The 19,375-nt window shown below is 41.6% G+C and overlaps 1 protein-coding gene across 5 annotated transcripts in view; it reads right to left on the reverse strand.

Annotated features, from left to right (window-relative positions):
- LOC128746608 (MAM domain-containing glycosylphosphatidylinositol anchor protein 2-like) overlaps nt 1-19,375 on the reverse strand; it is a 199,944-nt gene that overhangs the window by 44,578 nt on the left and 135,991 nt on the right. For all 5 annotated transcript variants that reach the window (XM_053843781.1, XM_053843779.1, XM_053843778.1 and 2 more), the window contains exons 10-11: nt 15,819-16,091; nt 1,400-1,548 (exon numbers count right to left, since the gene is read on the reverse strand). In XM_053843781.1, coding sequence (XP_053699756.1) covers nt 1,400-1,548; nt 15,819-16,091 — 422 coding nt within the window. The remainder of the gene's footprint in view (nt 1-1,399; nt 1,549-15,818; nt 16,092-19,375) is intronic.

A 19,375-nucleotide genomic window follows, 5' to 3' on the forward strand; every position in this document is an offset into this window, starting at 1 on the left:
TGTGGAGTTAACTTTGGAGGCTGACAAACACAAGCTGCTCCTGCTTTGCCTCTCACCGGGGCTCCCTTCACCTCCTCTGACTAAACTTTCAAAGGCAAGCAAAAGCAAGGAAGCAATTGAAGGAAAACCACGGAACCCTTGAAACAAGCTGCCCCTGACAGCTGCCTGCAGAGACTCGTTGACTTCTGTAAAACTTAACTGCGGAATAAGACAGTCGAATGAGCTGCAATATTTGACGCTGTAAAACTAAATGCCACAAGCAAGTCGTTGCTGCACAAGCACTCCCACAACAGGGCCGATGAGCATCTTTGCCTCCTGTGGTTTCTGTCAATTGGCAGTGACAGACAGTGACCAATAAATTGGTTGAAGAAGGAAACAACATTGCAAACTCATTGTCTGTAATAAGCACCTGTTGTTAAGGGAGTACGGTGGCACCTCGGTTCTCGACCACAGTCCGTTCCAGATGGCCGTTTGAGAAGCGAATTGTTCGAAATCTGAATCGATTTTTCCCATTACAATGAATGGAAAAAGAAATGATGCGTTCCAAGCCTTAAAATAGTCTTTTGTAGGAGTGAATGTAGAGTGTCTGCTGCAGGTGGCTGTTCCTCTATGTGTGTGGCCGCTGCATGTGGGAGGGGTTGCCGAGTGAGTGACGTCTCTCCAGAAGTGAAGAGGTGCCCGGTGCGTGTCCAGCTCTGAATGTGCGCTTCTGTGCAGTTTGGCTGTGACAAAGTCATAAACCAAGTAACGCTCTGTCCCAGACTCGCCTCATCCCTGTCCCAGCTCCAGCCCACAACAGGACATCAAACCCTGGAGGTGTGAGCGAGCACCTCCCCTGTGACACTCTACCACGGTCCACCTCAATATGAAGAAAAAACAGTCAGTAAATGAAGCTAATGGGACACGTCTGCATACAGAGGCTGCGTTATACACAATAACAGAGTGCGTCGTGGGTCAGCTGATCTGTCTGTGCGCGTTATGTTTTTTCCGGCTTATTTCGGGGGCGTTCAAGTTCTGAATTTTTGTTCGAAATCCGAAGCAAAAAAATATAGAAATTTTTGTTCGAATTCCGATTTGTTTGAATTCTGAGGCGTTCGAAAACCGAGGCACCACTGTATTATATAGTACAATTCATTCCATAGCATCAAGACATGTCATAGCTCAAATTTAGATATTTATTAGTAGTGATGAGGCTTCATGAAACAGTGTCCTCATATGGCACTCATTCAACCATTTCAATGACACCTCGCGTCATTTTTAAACCAAGAGCGAAATCCACTGAGGCCACTGTTCCATGAAGCCTCGTCTTATTAGTATGACTATAGGGATCGACGATAATCGCAGACCTGGGACGGAAGGAAGCAAAGAGGTTCATTGAAAGTACATTGGAAACTCATACCTGTCGCATGCCGAGTCTGTAAGCAACAATGCGATCGACCGCATTGGGGTTCATCTGAGTCCATTGGAGCTTGAAACCAAAGACTTGAGGTTGGTTCTGCCAAAGAGGGCTGTATGTGTCGTAGTAGAATTCTGGAGCGTAAGCCTTGCCTGGAAGAAAGAAAAAAAAAAAAACACAATCCATATTAGATCCTACGAAGTTGGCATAGTTTGTTGACAGTAGAGAATCATTGTTGGGGATATATTATAAGTAATATAAGTATATTCCACCCACACCTGGAATATGTAAACACCACAAGGATAGCCACAAGGTACATGAGGTTTTATGAAACAATGTCATTGATTTTCAGAGGCCACCAGATGGAACTGTGTGCTGTAAAATGTTTGGACTTGAACAACTAACTCAATGAAACCTCACAGCATTTCTAAACCTTTGAAAATTAGGACACTGTTTGCTCCACACTGCAATACTGTTTCATGATACCTCATCTACCAGTCTATATGACAAAGGTGAGAGAGAACAGTCCTCTCTAGTCACTTTGTACTAAGCGCAAACACACAGACATCACAATATGGTCTTTAAAGTTAAAAGACTGATTCAATAAATAATGAAAGGCTGAAAGACAAAAACTAAAGAATATGATAATAGCTCTTCAAAAAAGAAAAGAGGATCAGAGTTTACGAAAAAAACCACAGCATGGGAGTCTCGGTGAGTTATGCTAAAATTAATTTCAGTCATTGCAAAAGATCAAAGGACCGAGAGCAATTCCTGCAGAATTCAAGTCTTCAATTTTGATGTAAAGAAAAAAAAAAGCAAACAGGAACTAACTTCCTTCAATCATCTTAAAATATGCAGCCGACTCACAGATGCCATATGAAATAAATAAATAAATACATTAGCACTCCATCTGCTTACCTGACCCGCCATAAGAAGTGAGTCCAGTGAGTCAGACTACAGTATCAACTCATTCCTCAAGCAGACTGGCGACTTCACATCAACTGAGCGACTCATATATTCATTTACCATTTCAAAGCTGAACATAGATTTAAAAGCTCTCTCCTTCTATTCTGTCGTTGCCCTTCCGTCCACAGATTTAAAAAGGAGTTTTTGCTGCTGAACTAACAAAAGCACAGATTTTTTGGCACATCACCGACACTGCCTTTCATCTGAATAACTTTTTATTTTTGGCACTTTTTGCTTGACCCTGGAGCTTTTGAGTTGACGTCTGTGATAACATTGGGTTCACTGCAGCTGTGTCTAGAAGTACGTGCCTCAGCCTTCTTCATTGCTTTTCCTCATTTCCCATCAGAGGTCGCCGCAGCCTTCTCCACCTGAGCTTATGATACACACCCTCACTAGTTACAGCTGTCCTCTTCATGCCCTTTGAGGTACCTCATTGTTTGCGGTGCAGCTCTATATGGACGCCCTTCAAGGACATGTGAAATGTCAAACCACGCCACCCCAAAATGATCTCAGAGGTCAACAGCTCAATGGATACTGATGGGATGTAAAGTGGCCATGGCAGCTGTACAAACTGTGTCTGTTGCGAAACCTGGGTCACTGCAGTAAAGGGTCCCCACTCAACAGATTCTCAGGTGCAGGTTGAATGCGTTTCTGGTGCTATTTAACCATTTCATATCTGGGATTGACTGAGCAGTTTTTCCAGTACACCATGAGCAGAATGTAATGAAAAGGAAGCTGTAGGTAGGTGTTAGTCAAAACAGTTATGATAAATGATAACTATCCAAAAATAATGAACAAAATGGTCTTTAAAAAAATGTATCGTATGGATTTATGATGTACAATGAAGCACAAAAGAGTACTCCAGCGCCCCCTATTGACTAATCTCCACTGGATTTAAGGCAAGTTTACATCCATAAATCCACCACTATGTATGAACCCAATGTTGGTAACATTCACATGTACTTACGATGGTCATATATCTTCGATCACCGTGAGTCCCAATGTTACGTACTAGCATGATGAAAATGGTGGCTGTTCTATAGAGTGTTCTGTTTCTATTCAAAGCTACGGCCCAAAGTTTTTATCAAGACGTGTGTATTTACAAGTGAAGGGTAGATGAGGTTTCATGAAACAGTGCCCAGATTTTCAGAGGCCACCAGATGTCTGCTGTAAAATACTTGGACTACGAGGATTTACTCCTCATGTATTTACGTGTCCAGATTGTGCAGGTCTTTCACAGTGCACCTTGTGGTGGAATCTTCTGACTTGATGGGAGAAAAAGCAGGAACTGCTTTACTTGAACTTGTATGGATTTGCTTTTGAGATTTGTCTTCACAGACTGAATACATCTTTCAAGACCTGCGCTTTCTTGTCACAGTCTGACTCCTGACAGCCCGAGTATGAATCGGCATCACACATTTAAACCAAGATGGAGAATGTTTGCAGAGGGACCTGACTGGAGGAATAATAATTCACCGCGATGACATGTTGTGTTTGGTTTGTGCCTTGACTATCTGAGTGATCTATGGAAAGATGGATGGGTGACTGATAAACTCATGAACCACCCACAAAGAGGAACGATTCAGGATCAACTGAAGATGTGTCAGTAAACCTCCCGGTACAGGACTTTTTATTTAGTCCCACTGAAAAAAGACCCCAAAAACAAAACAATTCAGTTCTTAAGTCCATTTTGTCAAAGCAACTTCAATCCAGGTAAGTGCTTCCTACTCTTTTTGGATTTGAAATAACCTATTAAGTTAGTGGAGTTACTCGCATTTATTTCTCTTCTCCTCTAGCTCCTTCAACTGCAAACTCATAAAAGCTAGTATTTAGTGTGTATCCAAAGGCTAGTATAGATTACTCATCTGTGTCATAGAGTTCCATTATTTGTCCGAAAGCTATTAAACTACATCAATAAGCCTCAGCGGTGCAGTGGCTGACACGTTCATTTGTTATCACAAACTCAGTTGGGTTTGAGTCACGGCTGCACATCCCATCACAGCGCAGTCAATACTAACAATGCAGATGAGAAAAAGACAAATGTAATTTGGTAATAGTGTTAGTTTTGATGGAATACGGAGGAAAAAAAAGATGCAGCTCACGCTGATGAGATTGTGTTTGTGGAGTTGAGCTTTTGGCAGAGAGATTTTCATCAGTCTGATGAAGCACAGAGACTGAAAAAAAAAACACTGTTGTCGGGTAAAGACAAACAGTTTGTGCAGCAGTTATCTGTTTGCGGGAAATATTTCTTGTACTAGAGGATATGTTTCCATCATCAAGAGGACTTATAGTGTCATGTGACGGGCTGGAAAAAATGTAATATAGGGCCTGTGAAAAATACGAAGTCACATAAGCAGACAGTTTGAAAGAAATCAGAAATGTAGCTATGTCACCATGCTCAACACAGTAGTTTAGATACAACCGAGTAGACAATATTCAAAGTAAGGAAAGAGCAATAAAACCAGCAACTTTATTAGAAGGGATTTGAAAGAAGTCTGATCAAAGTTGAGGCACAAGGATGGAGCCTTGAGACCCCTTTGAGTTAAGCCCCGTACAGGGACCCAAGACGGTGACCCAAGACCAAGAGCTGAGTCAGCGGTGTTGGAAGCAAGTTGAGTGTCAACATGATCATGTGGTGTCGAAGAAAACAACACGATTTGTGACTGCGTTTGCTGCACACTGTTGCTCATTTGACGTCCTTTATGAGTCGCGCAGTAAGGGAAATTCAACGTGTCACAGCAACCAATGCCAATAAAGACACATACCCAAGGCATTGGAGATACACAATACACATCAAAGACGTCTACAAATCACGAGCACAAGACAAATAAATAAGCTTGACTATGGTGTTTTGGTTCATTCGCATCCTAGTCTTGCGACATCCCAGCGTGCATTGCAGGACTATATGGTTGCAATACTCGCAGGTTTTCTCTGTGTGTGGATGCCATGTAAGTGTATTTTCAAAATCATGTTTTTGCGACATTATTTGTATTGGAATTTGGTAGTACTGGACAGTAAAAAAATATATATTTTTGATACTTTGTACAACACAGGAGTGCATGGAGGGCTATGTATGTTGAGGTTTCATGGGACACAGACCTCATTTTCAGAGATCCGTAGAGGGCGCCCTTGGTTTAGAAGGTTTTGGCTTCTTGCAGAGCACAGAGTGCTATCTAGAGGCTTCTGAAATGGCAACAAATGTATCAGTGAGGCATCAGCATGGTGTAGTGCTGATGTCAACCATCGGGATTCACTTATACAGCATCTCCTGGGGAGGGGTGCAGTTTGAGACCCCTCAATTCAGAGGTGGTAACCTCCAGAGAATTGCTACTGACTGTCTTTTCCCATTGCCAAGTGCTAACTAAACATTTCCTGACCTTCAGGTTTTGATATTCTTTTTGAGAGAATATTCTCTTTGACTTAGATGCTTCATCATTTCTGCGACACCACCGTGTTCTTCATGAGATTCCTCTGATGCTGAAGACGCACCCGCACTTCGGGTAAAACTCATTCAAAGTAGATCCAGATTATAAAGCAGCATGCGTCGGAGGATAAAACAAGATCAGTCGTCACCACTTAGCAACTGACTGGTCTGATCAATTCTCATAATTATCAGCGAGAATCATAAAACGGCAACTACGCGCTCGCTTCCCCGCTGCAGGCTTGTGATGCAGAGAGACGCCTACTACAGATCACAAGTGTTAAAAGCAATTTTTCTTTCAAGCCTTGGAATGACTCACTCACGAGAGGAGATATATTTACCTCCTGTACTTTATGGATCTTTTGAATGTCGCAATGTGCAAAATGAATTAAGCCACTCAGTTGCAGAGGCAGCAAACTCACGTTTTTCCATTAAAATCAGGGAACTATAAATAAGCTTTGTCTATTTAGTGCCACTGAAAAACACCAGCCCTTAAAGTCTATTTTCTATGTTCATTCATGCTACATCTGAAGTACTCACTGATCTATGTTTATATTAAAAAAAAAAGCTTGTTTTATATCAGAAATGTTGACTGAATTCTGAATGAAAGCCTCACTCTTCTGCTCAAAGACGTCACAGGTTATTTTACTGTCAACCTATTTCAAACAAAACCTTCCCAGTTTCATTCTTTTCTGTTATTTTTCACTACAAACTGTAAACCGATTTTCAAGAAATTGAAAAATGCAGTTGAAAAAAACTCTATCCGATCGAGTGTTCAGCTTCAGATGGTGAAGATTCAAATGCGAAGAGTTGTAAAAAATACATTTCATTGAAGCTGTTTATATATTTCTTTGTTTGTTTATTTATTAATAAAGGGGAAAACAGTGAAGTTTAATACGCAGAGGAGGATTTTACCAAGGTGCCATCTTGACTCTGAATCTAGATTTTTTTAGATTTTGAACTTGCTCCATGGCAGACAGAGCTACACGTCTAAAAAACTAGATTTTAGGTGACAGCTGTGGTATGCTGGAAAACACTATTCTGTCTCGAGCAACTGAGCTGAGCCATGACATCTGAAATGATTGTAGTCAATGACCGGGAGAGTGGAGTGTCCCAGAACCGCTATGGCCGTGTGGCACTTCACTTACAGCGGTTCTATTTTTGTCACTGACCGCTTCATGTTCCCGGTCAATTCAGAGTACAGTGAGTCGTAATGGAATTAACTCAGCAAAGATGCAGGAACATTTCAAAGTTACAGACCTATTTAACTTGGAAACATCAACATTACTACATATCTGACATCATGTCTGTTACTATGCGTCAACATGGACGAGGAAATATGTATCGTGGAGGTGAAAAGTCGTGACAGCTTGTATGATACGACTCACCCATGGCTGCGACACGACAACGACACAGCTAATGTATGGATTTTTCCAAGCTAAAGAATGTAATGTTGGCAAATACTGAGCCTCAACACATCAAACCGATGAAATCACCGTTTTATTGACCTTAAAGTGCTCAAAATGCGCTGTTTTTGTCCGCGTATCCACAGCTCCGCCACCAGAGCCGATCTCCTGAAGGAACGGAGTCGAGCAGCAGCAGCTGAAACCGTCTGAGCTGAAACTGGTGTTGAGACTTTCCACACGCGAGCAAACACAGCACATTTTGAAGTTCACAAGTTCACAATTCAAGTTCTGCTCATTCAATCTCCATGCTGGACCCTTTTTTCCAAACTGGTTTAGAAATGATCCTCATGCATTTTTATGCCAGGTGCACCACTGACCTTTCTACGGCACAGACAGCACCACTGCACCCACGGTTTATAGACCAGCGCGGCTTATGAATGAACAGAAGATCTATTTTCCTTCAGAAATTGTCGTGGGTGCAGCTAATATTCCGGTGCGCTATATAGTCCGGAATTTACGGTAGTATATTTTCCATACATCTGCGTGAGAAGGAAAAAAAAAAACTTCCACGGGTGATGCTGCGAGTCCCACGTGTTTTTGGAGAGGTCTTGCCTTTGCTTTCAGTGGAAAATATTAGTTACCTGGATGTATCTCCAGTTCCGTTCGTACATGCGGAGCCCTCTAAAGGACTTTGCTATTGGTGAAACCAGGGCCTTTGTGAGCAAGCTCTCTATAGTAGGAGTAAAAGTAAAGGCTGCTTTATGAACACCATATACACATTTAAAGTTTTGCAAACCGAATTATGTTCACTGCCACAATCACCACTGGAAGGGAAACATGAGTTTGCACTGTAGTGAATTTACATCCACAAATCCACACGTTATATGGGTTCAAAAGACAAATAAATAAATAAATAAAATTATATATATATATATATATATATGGTGTGCCAACCTTGCAACACATTACAGTACATTATTATGAAAATTCTGATCTATTTTATTCTATATACTATGATGCCGGTGTTACTGAAAAGTAAGATAACATTTACATCCAGTACATTTTAGGCATTTGTCTTTGCTCATGTAAGGATGCTGATGACAGCGGTTTTGTTGGTGTGGAAAGCGCAGATGTCCCCACGTACAACAGCTGGACCAGAAAAACTCATCTCGGCCACATGAATAAGTCACGTCTCAGCAGGAAATGCATTAAAGACACATGTATCTTCATGGATTAAGACTTCAATGTTCTGGTGTTTCTATTTAATTTATTTTTTTTTGTCTTAAAGCAGTTGGAAATGAGCTCAAATGATCATCTAGTATGTGTCCGTCAGCTTTAGGTTGTATGTTTAGCTTCTTTGAAAAGCACGTCTTGTTCTGAAAAAGTCTACAATAAAATGAGTCATAAAAAGTTGGAAGTAGCAATTCAGAATAGATTAAGTCTGACAGGCTTTCAGTGTGATCTCAGATAATGTTATTCATTTTGTTCTTTTTTTTACCTGCCAATGCCAGTCATACTACCTACAGCATAAACCTACCAGTGCTTCTTTGAGCTCAGGGAAGACTTTCAAATCTTCTTCTTGTGGGAGGAAGTTCAATTTAGGAGACAGCTTGCATTCTAATGGAGGAATTTAAAAGCCCGAACTAGGCTGCGCTAAAGTGCTGAAGTCAGGGTGCTTGACCCACTTTACATCCTTAAAAAAAAACACAAAAATAATCACGTTTTTCTTTTCATGGGGGCGGTTTCTGCTTGTTTGTAAACTATGTATAGTCCTCAAATGAAGTACAGTTGTCAGAAAGGAGAATGATAGCTGTGAGCAAGTTGCTCCTTGCCTTGGCAGCCGAGATTTTTTTTTTACCGTCTGAACCTGAGAAATCTTTGATGACTCACACTGTGTCATAGATGTGATGAGCATGAGTGTGTCCTGCAACCCGACACCGGACTTTTCCGCTTCCTCTCCTCTGACAGCTGGGTTTTGCAGTAGTAAAAGACATTGTACTGATTTGAATTTTCACAAAGAGCGAAAATAAACACGAATGGAAACACCATTTACACTAGGTTTGTCTGCATATCGATCGATTTTTGAGTGGAAACTGGATCTTTGGACCCAATATCACATCATACATTTACGTATGTGGCATCGGACGATAAAGTCAGATATGTTTGGGCAGGAGGTGAAGAAACAAACATTTTTCAGGAGTTTGTTAAAGAAGTGAACATAAATGCCATTCTGGATGTCAACTCATGGCACACTGCCCTCTCAATAATCGCATAATAATAACTTTTAAACAGGCACAATATAACGTTCTTATTGCTTTTTTTCATTAAATTCACCAAAGAATGTCGAAACATTCTATTTTAGAAACGTAGCTTATTGTTTTCTTAATAATGCTCCTTGTTTAGATGAATGATATAAACCCATTCTCATCTCACAGAAACAGATAAACATATAAAACATATTTATTCACTTATAAATCCATAATTTGGCTGGTTTTGAACATTGATTTGGCACTGGCAAATGCCTCCCAAAGCTAATGTTTTTGTAATGCTCCACAGCTTGGAAAAAAAAAAACAACAACAACAACAACAAACCTCAACATAAAAACCTTTGTAGTCTGTCAACACACCACTGTCAAGGCGTCCCAACAGCTGCTATTTTAAGTGGACTTTTGCGTCGCAAAGCGACGCCGACGTCAGCCTTCCGCCTCAAACGTTGGGGTTATCCATCGAATGCTCTCCTTTCGCTGAGTGTATTTCTTTTGGCACCTTGTATATAAACCCCCACTAAGGTCACGGCTGCTTCTACGGTTCCACTGAAACATCTATGCATCAACATGGAACACAGAGGGCTGACTTTATCGTCAACACTTGAAGACAGTTGCGTTTTGAGGCCTTTGGAGTGAGAACCGGTTGCCTTATTACGCAAAGCAATTTTGTGGCAAGTGTATGTATGAATGACTTTGATTCAATTTGAGAATTGGTCTGTCATTTTTACGACAAACAACAACAAAAACACAAGTGCGGCAGACAGCTAACTATGCATATGTGTTAATGTCTGTGCATCCGTCTGTTGTTGTTCCATCCAGCCTCAGGACAGAAAGTAAAGTGACTTGTGCTTAAATCAATTAACGCAATTGACTGAGATAAAGCAGGGAAATAAAAGATAAAGAGATATTCCTTTTTCTGGCTGCGCGACGTTGGCAGCGGCGTGAAAAACAGCTTGAACCAAAACCCTTTGGTACACATTGCATCCCTCCGAGGGCTCTCTCCCTTGACAAATCCCATGGCCAACTTCAACATACTGCCAACTGGCTGTTTCCACAGATGTCCCCATGGCACATAAGCATCCATGCACATGCACATAACGTCCCCAGGCACACGATGATTCTGATGTGACAGCGTTCATATTTCACCATGTCTGCGTGTCTGTTGGCTTGGAAACGCTTATGCTTTGATTGGTAGGCTGATCCGTTGAGCCCGATCGAACACACTTTCGTTTTCCGGGCCAAAACTAAGGATATTACTCACAGCGGCTCAATAAAACGTCAGGAGCAGAGAGGAAGGGGAGTATGTCCTGTAGTATAGACAAACAGAAAATCGGTTTTAAATATTTAATGAACTTGTCAGCTCACATTTGGCGAATGAAATGAAATGGATTTTCATGAAGTAAGTGCCCGATCTTAAGGGATATCCAGGCAGACATATGTACCTGCTACTGTGATGTGTATTACTATATTCCAAATGAACACATTTCCATGTTTGCATCATGTCGGTTCACAGGGCGAGTATAATAGCCTGGAATGGTTCGACATGCCTTGACATACACGTGACTAGTAAGATCCGGCTTATGACCAGAATCGGTTCCGACCAACCGGTTGTAAGTCAGACTGGACGTAAATCGAATGCCTTTCAAAATAGCTGACGCGAAGGTTATAGGTACGACTGTAGTGGTAGATGGCTGTGTGAGAGCGAGGTGCTGGGATACTGCCGTAACTGTCGTACGCAATGCCGACTGGCTGCTACGTGCTGCGGTGCCAGACATTGAATAAAAAAAATAAATAAAAAAATCTGCTGGCCGTTGTTGTAAGTATGGGGGGACACAAGTTGTGCAGGTCGTAAGTTGGATGTTACTTGTATTGACATTAATAAAGTGGACTTGTGTGTCCTATATTGATGACAAAGACAGAAACACACAGTGAAACAAGATTTGTTTGAAATGGTTTGAGGCGCCTCCTTATGATTCTCCATGTCCTCAGAGTCATCTGCAGTGACAGCAAAATGAAAGGTGGACTTACCATACAATTACATTTGAAAGAAGTATCCATTTCCTTTTAAAAATAGCAAATATTGTTTCACTGAAATCTGAACGCAAGTGTGAGTAAAGTGTGCATCGGAACCAATTTCGTATCCAATTCTGGACAAACACATTGCAAACAATTCCTCATTACTTTGTAGGAATAATTGGTCAAATTTAAGTTTTACGGATTCCTTGGACAAGAAAAAAAGCAGAATTTCTAGTGCTGCTTTGCTTCAGAAATATGATTTACACTTCAGAAGTTGATATTGTGATGCCGCAAAAACATTTTTTTTTTATGCCAAGCTACTCTGTGACTATGTCAGATGTGATTACTGAAAAAGAAAAAAATTTAAAAATAGTATTTTGTAATGGCTGTACATCTTCTATGTGTCGGGTCTTTGTTCGTTGTTTTAGCTCCCTATGGTACTGCCACCTGCTGTCTGAATATACTATTGAATTTAAAGAATGGAAGAGAATAGAAAAGAATGGCTTGGCGGAAGTATTCACTCTCTGGAGTGCCTTTCTATAGTTACATTTCTATAGTTTTCCTTGGCTAGACTTGTCCAAATCACCGTCTTTATTTATTACACACTGTTTATGATGCCACTTTGTATGAGTCTTTCTTTTTTCCAGCTATTTTTAATAGATCAAATTTGGCCTGGAAGTTATTTTCTGTCTGTTCCCCAGTAAATTATAGTCATGTATCAGCAGTTCAGCTCTGACGTATGATGTACTTGTTGATGTACTACCACCACTACTACTTCAGATGAAATCAGAACAGAACATTTCTTTGACTAGACTCGAGAATATAGGAGCCACTTTCGAAGTCACCTTTATATTCTGCTGGCGACTGACTGGGCATTTGAAAGATGAGCTGCTGGAATGGACCACTGTGGATTTTATGTCTGTTGGAAGAGTCTGAAGTAGATTTTGTGAACACTGAGTTTTGAAAAGCGCTGCTATACCTTTGGCAATGAGCGCGGCCAGATGGTGGAAATCTGGAGCACTGGGTGGGAGGAAAGAGAGAAGGGAAGAAAGGATAGATGATGGAGGGGAACAAAGGGAAGAAATATGGACGTGAGAGCTGTAGCAGGTTGAATCTTTGGCCTTTCTGAGACAAAAGGAATGGCTTCAGGGGACTGTTTATGTCTGGAGGTAGCTCCGAGGACAGATTCAGGAGGAATACTGACAAAGAATTGATGCGGATGAGGAATATAGGAACGTGTCCAAGTGGCTGTATGGAGCTGAGAAACAATGAGAATGTAAGATTTGAGTGAGTGAATGGCAGATGTGCAGGTTCCGTGTGACAAATGCCGGAGCGAGGTACCCACAGCAGCTGTCTTCACAAACACGTTTGGGAGATTTAAACATGGCCCAGAGTTTTTACAGCCAAACTCATTCTGTCCTGTCACAACTGTTGAGATGGACACTTGGTTCTTTAAGGAGGAGGGGGAAAAAGGCAGCAGCAGTGGAAGAAAATCGCTTTAATCTCAGATTGAGCAAGTTTGTCTTTGGACAGAAGGAGAATTAAGTTGACTGATGTGTGGTACTCTTTGAGATTGACAAGCTTTTTTTCCTTCTTCTCTGCAAATGAGTTGTCCATCAAATGGAAAGTGGAATCCCAGAATGACACAGAGCAGGATGTGTGTGAGGATATTTTGCAGCTGGAACTTTCATAAGAAGACAGGATGTTTCTGGTATTGTTTTCATCACTCCGAACAGTTCGGGTCTGACTGAGTCTCTCGGCTGTCCCAGTGTCAACAGTGACACCACTCAATAGATACAACAGATTCAAGTCCCAGATTCAGGTTTTCCAGATCCATCCACCACGACACTGACAGTATTTATCAAAAATGAAGGTAGATGTTCATTTCGATGGCTAAAAATAACAAAGCTCAACATGTGTCACAGCAACAGCCGGTGCATAAATTCATTATGCCGCGCTTGTATATTTTATTACTTTCCCTAAGTTACAATTACCAAACTATGTAACTTGGTGTCTCCCTCGATCACGATCATCATTCCGATGAGTAAGACTGGTTTACAACAAGCGATGGAGGTGTGATCCAGGAGACACATCTGGATGATTCACAGTCTCCACGACAGCGCCTTTCTGCCGTCCTTACTGTGTCCACTTCACTCTTTGTTTTGAGTCTCAGCGTTTCAAATATTCATGGAACTTTGGGTGACATTGCAGCCAGGGCAGGATTTTGCCTGTCAATCATGCTACTAAGGCAACATTAAATTTAATGCATTCAGCACATACAGTTTAACACCTTCTCAGTCCTATGGTGTCAGTCACAATACTTGAGTAAACTTTTGTGTCCAGGAGTGAGGCAGAAGTGTCTGTATCCTGAACAAAAGACATTGTTTGGGGTTAGGGTTGCACCATGGCATGACAGTCCCCTTGCATGTCTTGCAGGAGGGAATACCTTTGACTACATTCATACTTTTTTAAAATTTGAATCACCTCTATTACATTGTAATTACATCGGGCAGTTGTACAACCTACACTTCTCTGCACTATATAACATTGCTTCTGATACTATACAATGTATAGTGCAGTCAACATTTCTTCTTGCATCTTGCAAGAGTGAAGCACAGAGGAAACAATGTTTAGGTTGAACCTAAACGTAACCTTCCTGGCGCTGTATTTACTGCGGCACATGCTTGTTACATCAACGGCATCAGATGTTTACAGTCCGTCTTAGGTGGTTAGCTGACATGAATATCTTGGTGCACTCGGGCACGCTCTATTATTATCTCACACGTACACAATTTAATCCCAAATTAAAACTGACAGAACCCAGCCAGTGATGTTCAACAAGTCAAACTCTGACACACTGACCCCCCACCATCGCAGTGCTTTTTAACAATAAGATTTATTGATCTTTTTTATGATTTTATTTTTGCCTTAAGACAATCAGGGAGGCGAAGAGGAGAGTGCTGACAAAAGAGGCAGCTCTCGTGATGAGAGAAAGACCTGATATAAGACATGGCTTTGAAACTTAGGGAGTAACTCGGAAGGACATAAGTTGAGGAGGTCAGACGCAGGTGGTTTGGACACATGGAGAGGAGTGACAGGGACAGAGATGAGATAGAGGAGGACATGAGGACAGGAGTGACCAAAAAGGGACTTGCTCGAGAAGAGAATACGCTTCACCTGATAGCCTAAAGTGCATAAGAAACTGAAGCTGATTTTTGTGACCGCAGTGGTGACATTTTTGCCCAGTTTCTTAAACCTATCCTTATGATCATGGCGTAACATAGTGACGCTGTGAAAGTGGTCTTTTGTGTCCTACGCTGATGCCGAAGGCAGATTTCCGCAGTAGCGGAAAAAAAAGGATGGATGGAGGATGGGGTTGGGTATGTCATATGATGGCATTCCATTCATTTGACATAGAATGTGTCAACACCATTTTAAAACCACACAATTTAGTCACAGTGACTTTCAGTACCATCACTAAAGAGGGGAGCTACGTAAGGGTTGATAAATAGCATGTTGCTCCTCACACTCTGCGACACGTGATCCCTGTCTCGCTATAGGGGACTTTGTTTCTCCCCCGTCCCACAATGTTCCCCTAGTTCTCTTCCTCATGTGCATCGCACTAGCCTTGAACGAAACAGGGGAATGACAACATTTTTGTAATTCAATGAAGCACCGACACATATGTGTCAAGATGTACCGCTTTTGTGGTCAGTCTAGGATGCAAAGGTCCCCATTCCAAACGTCAATACAAGCAACATCCGACTTACGACTGGGATCGGTTCCGACCACCCGGTCGTAAGTCAGATTGGACATAAGTCGAATATCAAAATATCCAACGCGAGGGTTATAGGTGCTACTGTAGTGGTAGATGGCTGTGTGAGAGTGAGGTGCTGGGATACTGCCGTAACTGTTGTACGCGTTGCTGGGCTGCTACGTGCTGCGGTGCTAGACATTGAAAAAATAAAAAATGCATCTGCTGGCTGTGGTCGTAAGTACAGGCGGACGTAAGTCGAGTAGGTCGTGAGACGGATGCTACTGGTATACTGCATTACGCCATGACAGTGAGGATGTCTCGATTTCCTGACTTCCTTAGCCCAGCTTTTTCTCCCCACTTTCCGCTATTAAAGTTGCATTCTACTGTGATAAGTGTTGGTGAACGCTAAAAAAAAGGCCTTACTGATGTTAACTGGTTTAAAGGTGAGTGAGCTGGTTAAGAACGCCTGAAATCTCGCATATTGGAATGAAAATTGTAGCTTCAAATAGACTTCATGAGCAGATTGGTTCATGTGCTGGCTTGTGGCTACAGCGCTGGGATATTCGGGAGATGCTTTTCTCAGTCTTACCTGTGACCTGGAAGGTGCACTTCCCCGCTCCTGCCTCGTTGATGACATTACATGTGTACTCGCCCCAGCCGTCTCGGTTCAGGCTTCGGATGGTGTACTCCGTCTCGTCTCTTTGAGTGTCAAAGGCTCCGGCGTGGAGCAGCCGGTTTGACAGGAGCCACTCAAAGCGCAGCACACGTGATGGGTGGGCTCGCAGCACCCGGCAGGTCATCACCACAGGCCGCCCCAGACCTTGACGCATCTCCATGTAAACCGGCTCCACTGTCGGCGGATCTGAGGAGCAGACGAAGATGCTCAGACAATTTGAGCTGACATTTGATGAGGACAGAAAACAGTGTGAACGATGTCAGCACGCAGGGAAAGAGGAGAGCGGGAAGGCTACAGCTTTTGGTTAAAAAGCAAACGACAAAAGGGTTGACGTCTTCACATGACAGATGCCATTAAGACGCTTTCACTTCTGTCTGACCTCCTTAGTCGTTCACACGGCCAAAAGATGAGTAAGCTGAGGGCTGACAGCAACAGAATGATGAAGTGAAAAACCTGTGCAAGGACGTCGATGAGAAAGTCTTGGAGGGAAATTGCTCCAACATAAAGACTTAGGATGCAGGAAAACAAAATGAAGACATGTAAACATGCCGCAGAAAGCAAAAGCGGAAGGAAGACATGACGCTGACACGAGCCGTACGCCTTCTTCAGACAGCAGCAAAATGGAGCCAGAGAAACCCGACCCCATTATCTATTTAGTTCTTTCTCTTCTGCTATTCCACTTCTCATCTTATTCTTACACATCACAGCCAGATGGCCAGGTAGCAACCTTGCTTTCCATCATTGCTTGACACGCGACCCTGATCTTCACCTTTGGTCCTTATTACCCGCCTTGCTCTTGTTTGTACTTTGTATCCTCAGCTTTTGGCTCATGAACTCTGAGCTCTGCCTCGTCCCAGCCAAGTTTTCTCTCAGTATTCTGTTTCAGAAAGATGGGCAGTGAGGTGAATCGCATCTCCAGGATAACAAGACTTGCAACTTTCAAGGGTATCTTTATTTATTTATTTGTTCTATTTTCAGACTCCGAAAATAGAATGTCTGACTTCTGTTGGAATCATTTGAATTTTTGAAAAAAATAAAACAAATATTTTGTTTTAAATAATATATTGTGCGTATACATGTTTATATTTTCCTCAAACATGTCAAAAATGCAGGGTTGCAAAATGCAAGCTCAGTGTGACACTGACTTGCTTTTCATGGTTTGGCATGTTATACTGCATAAGAGAAAGCATAAAATACATGACTGTTTAAACACTGAGGCTTAACATGCAGAGTAAGAACAAGTGAAACAATGTTTGCGAGTGATGTTGTAAAAGCCGCCGAACCCAAGACCATGATTCTGAGGACCCCGCCACAAGTTGACACCACAACCAATGAGGGAGGCCAGGCCAAGACCGAGGCTGAGACCAAACTGTATACGGAACAAACTGTTTCCCTCCAATGACAGAATTACAGTTCTGCATTTATTCATACAGTCCCTGACTAAAGTCTTGTTGCTCATCCATCTTGTAGAAACAACTGCTTAAAACATGGATTTTAGAAATGGTTCATATGAAAGCTAACACACTATCACATTCGGTTAAATATCCCAAAATAAATTTGCTTGACTGTAGAAATATTGATCATTGAACGAACACAAAAATGTCAGATTTTCCCAGTGCTGGAAATGTCTCAGATCACCACCATTCATTGTTTTTTATCCACCACTCTTTCATTTCACTGAAGCATCGTGGCTCCACGTGCCAGACCTCCTTGTTATCTGAAGATTCCTCAACGGGTAATAGAGATTAGCATGAGCTATCATACCGCCTGGTGAGACCAACAGCAGTGGGGCAGTCTGCTTTGAAGTAAAGTCTTAAAGGGCATGATATTTTAATAAAAAAAATGCTTGTTACGATTGAAATATCGCACGTCTTATTCTGTATAATGATTCGAAACACACTGGTAGCCAGTCTAGCAGCCGCTCATTTCACTGCAATGCATTTCTTTTCTCCATTTTAGGAAGCGCTCTTCATGGCAACATCATACGCACAACAAACAAAAGCATAAACCCGCCATTTGATGCGGCGCCAACTCACTTCTAGGACTGTTCATGGATTCTCACAATAAACATTGGCGGCGGCGGATGCTGTTTACAAACTCTAATCTGTTACAGATCACCGATTGTCTGATTGAAATCCTAAACTGCAACATAATTGGCAACATTATTCACTGACTGTGGGACCATTTAATTCCACAACATTTCAAATTTGACAGGGTTTCACAGTTATATTTTGTTATTCAGCACTGAACATTTATGAACATCTCAGGTAAAATACATTTTAAGGGCATGTACGATATCTCTCTCTCTCTCTCTCTCTCTCTCTCTATATATATATATATATATATATATATATATATATATATATATATATATATCAACAGATAGATAAAATAGCTCTGAACTGTTCCTGCAGGGATGTGAAACCCACAAAGCAGACACACAATGTTTTGGTTTTATCGCCCTCTAGACTGATGTTGACACACACAAAAAATAAAATAAAAACAATAGGACTTTTCTCCGTGGCTCCTATAAATATCGACACACCATTAACTCTGATAATGAAGTGGATGAATGTGAAAAACAATAATTTGTGAAGTGGACACAGATGAGAACACACGGTTTGCCAGATGCTTTGAGCTTCAGCAGAAAATATAGCTGCGGAGCCACGCTTCTGAAATATAAATGAATCGTAGCGCATTATCTTGGGAGACTTCCGTTGTGCAAATATGCTTTTATATGCAAACATCATGAGCATATATATATATATATATATATATATATATATAGACCTGTATTTGACGTGGTGATGGGTAGATGAGGCTTCATGAAACAGTGTCCTGATTTTCAGAGGCCACCAGATGGCACTGTTTGCTGTAAAATGTTTGGACTTGGACAACTAATTCAGTGGAACCTAACATCATTTCTAAACCAAGAGCGCCATCTAGTGGCCTCTGAAAATGTTTCATCAACCCATCACTGTTTCATGAAACTCCCCTTATTGAAACTCCATACTGAGCATTGCTGCATTCTTGCCGACTTCCGAACCCCTCCCGACTTATTTTCAGCCTTCAGCAGGCAACAGCTCCGGCCATGAGGTCGGAGAACATGGCGCCACTCCACGGTAAAGCAGTCGCACATGCGCCAAGTTCAAATTAATCAATTTATTTCTGAAGCAGAGCTTTAACCGAATGCCCTTTCATACCATATTTACAACATCTTCCAATTATTTATAAACCTATGTTTCAAAATCAAAAATATTCACTTAGATTCGTGGTGTATATCTCTATGCTCGATGACTTCCCTTGACCTCTAATGTGCCCATCTACAGCATGTTTCTCTGATCATTGAATGGCCAGTAAGCACTTTCATTCATCATCAGTTTTCACTAAAAAAAAATATAAATATGATCACAGTAGATTTCACAGATATTTCCCATGGCAGATTTCAGTGGCATATTCTCTGTTCTTTA

This window comes from Synchiropus splendidus, chromosome 15 (genome assembly GCF_027744825.2).
Source record: "Synchiropus splendidus isolate RoL2022-P1 chromosome 15, RoL_Sspl_1.0, whole genome shotgun sequence".
NCBI classification, from domain to species: Eukaryota; Metazoa; Chordata; class Actinopteri; order Syngnathiformes; family Callionymidae; genus Synchiropus; species Synchiropus splendidus.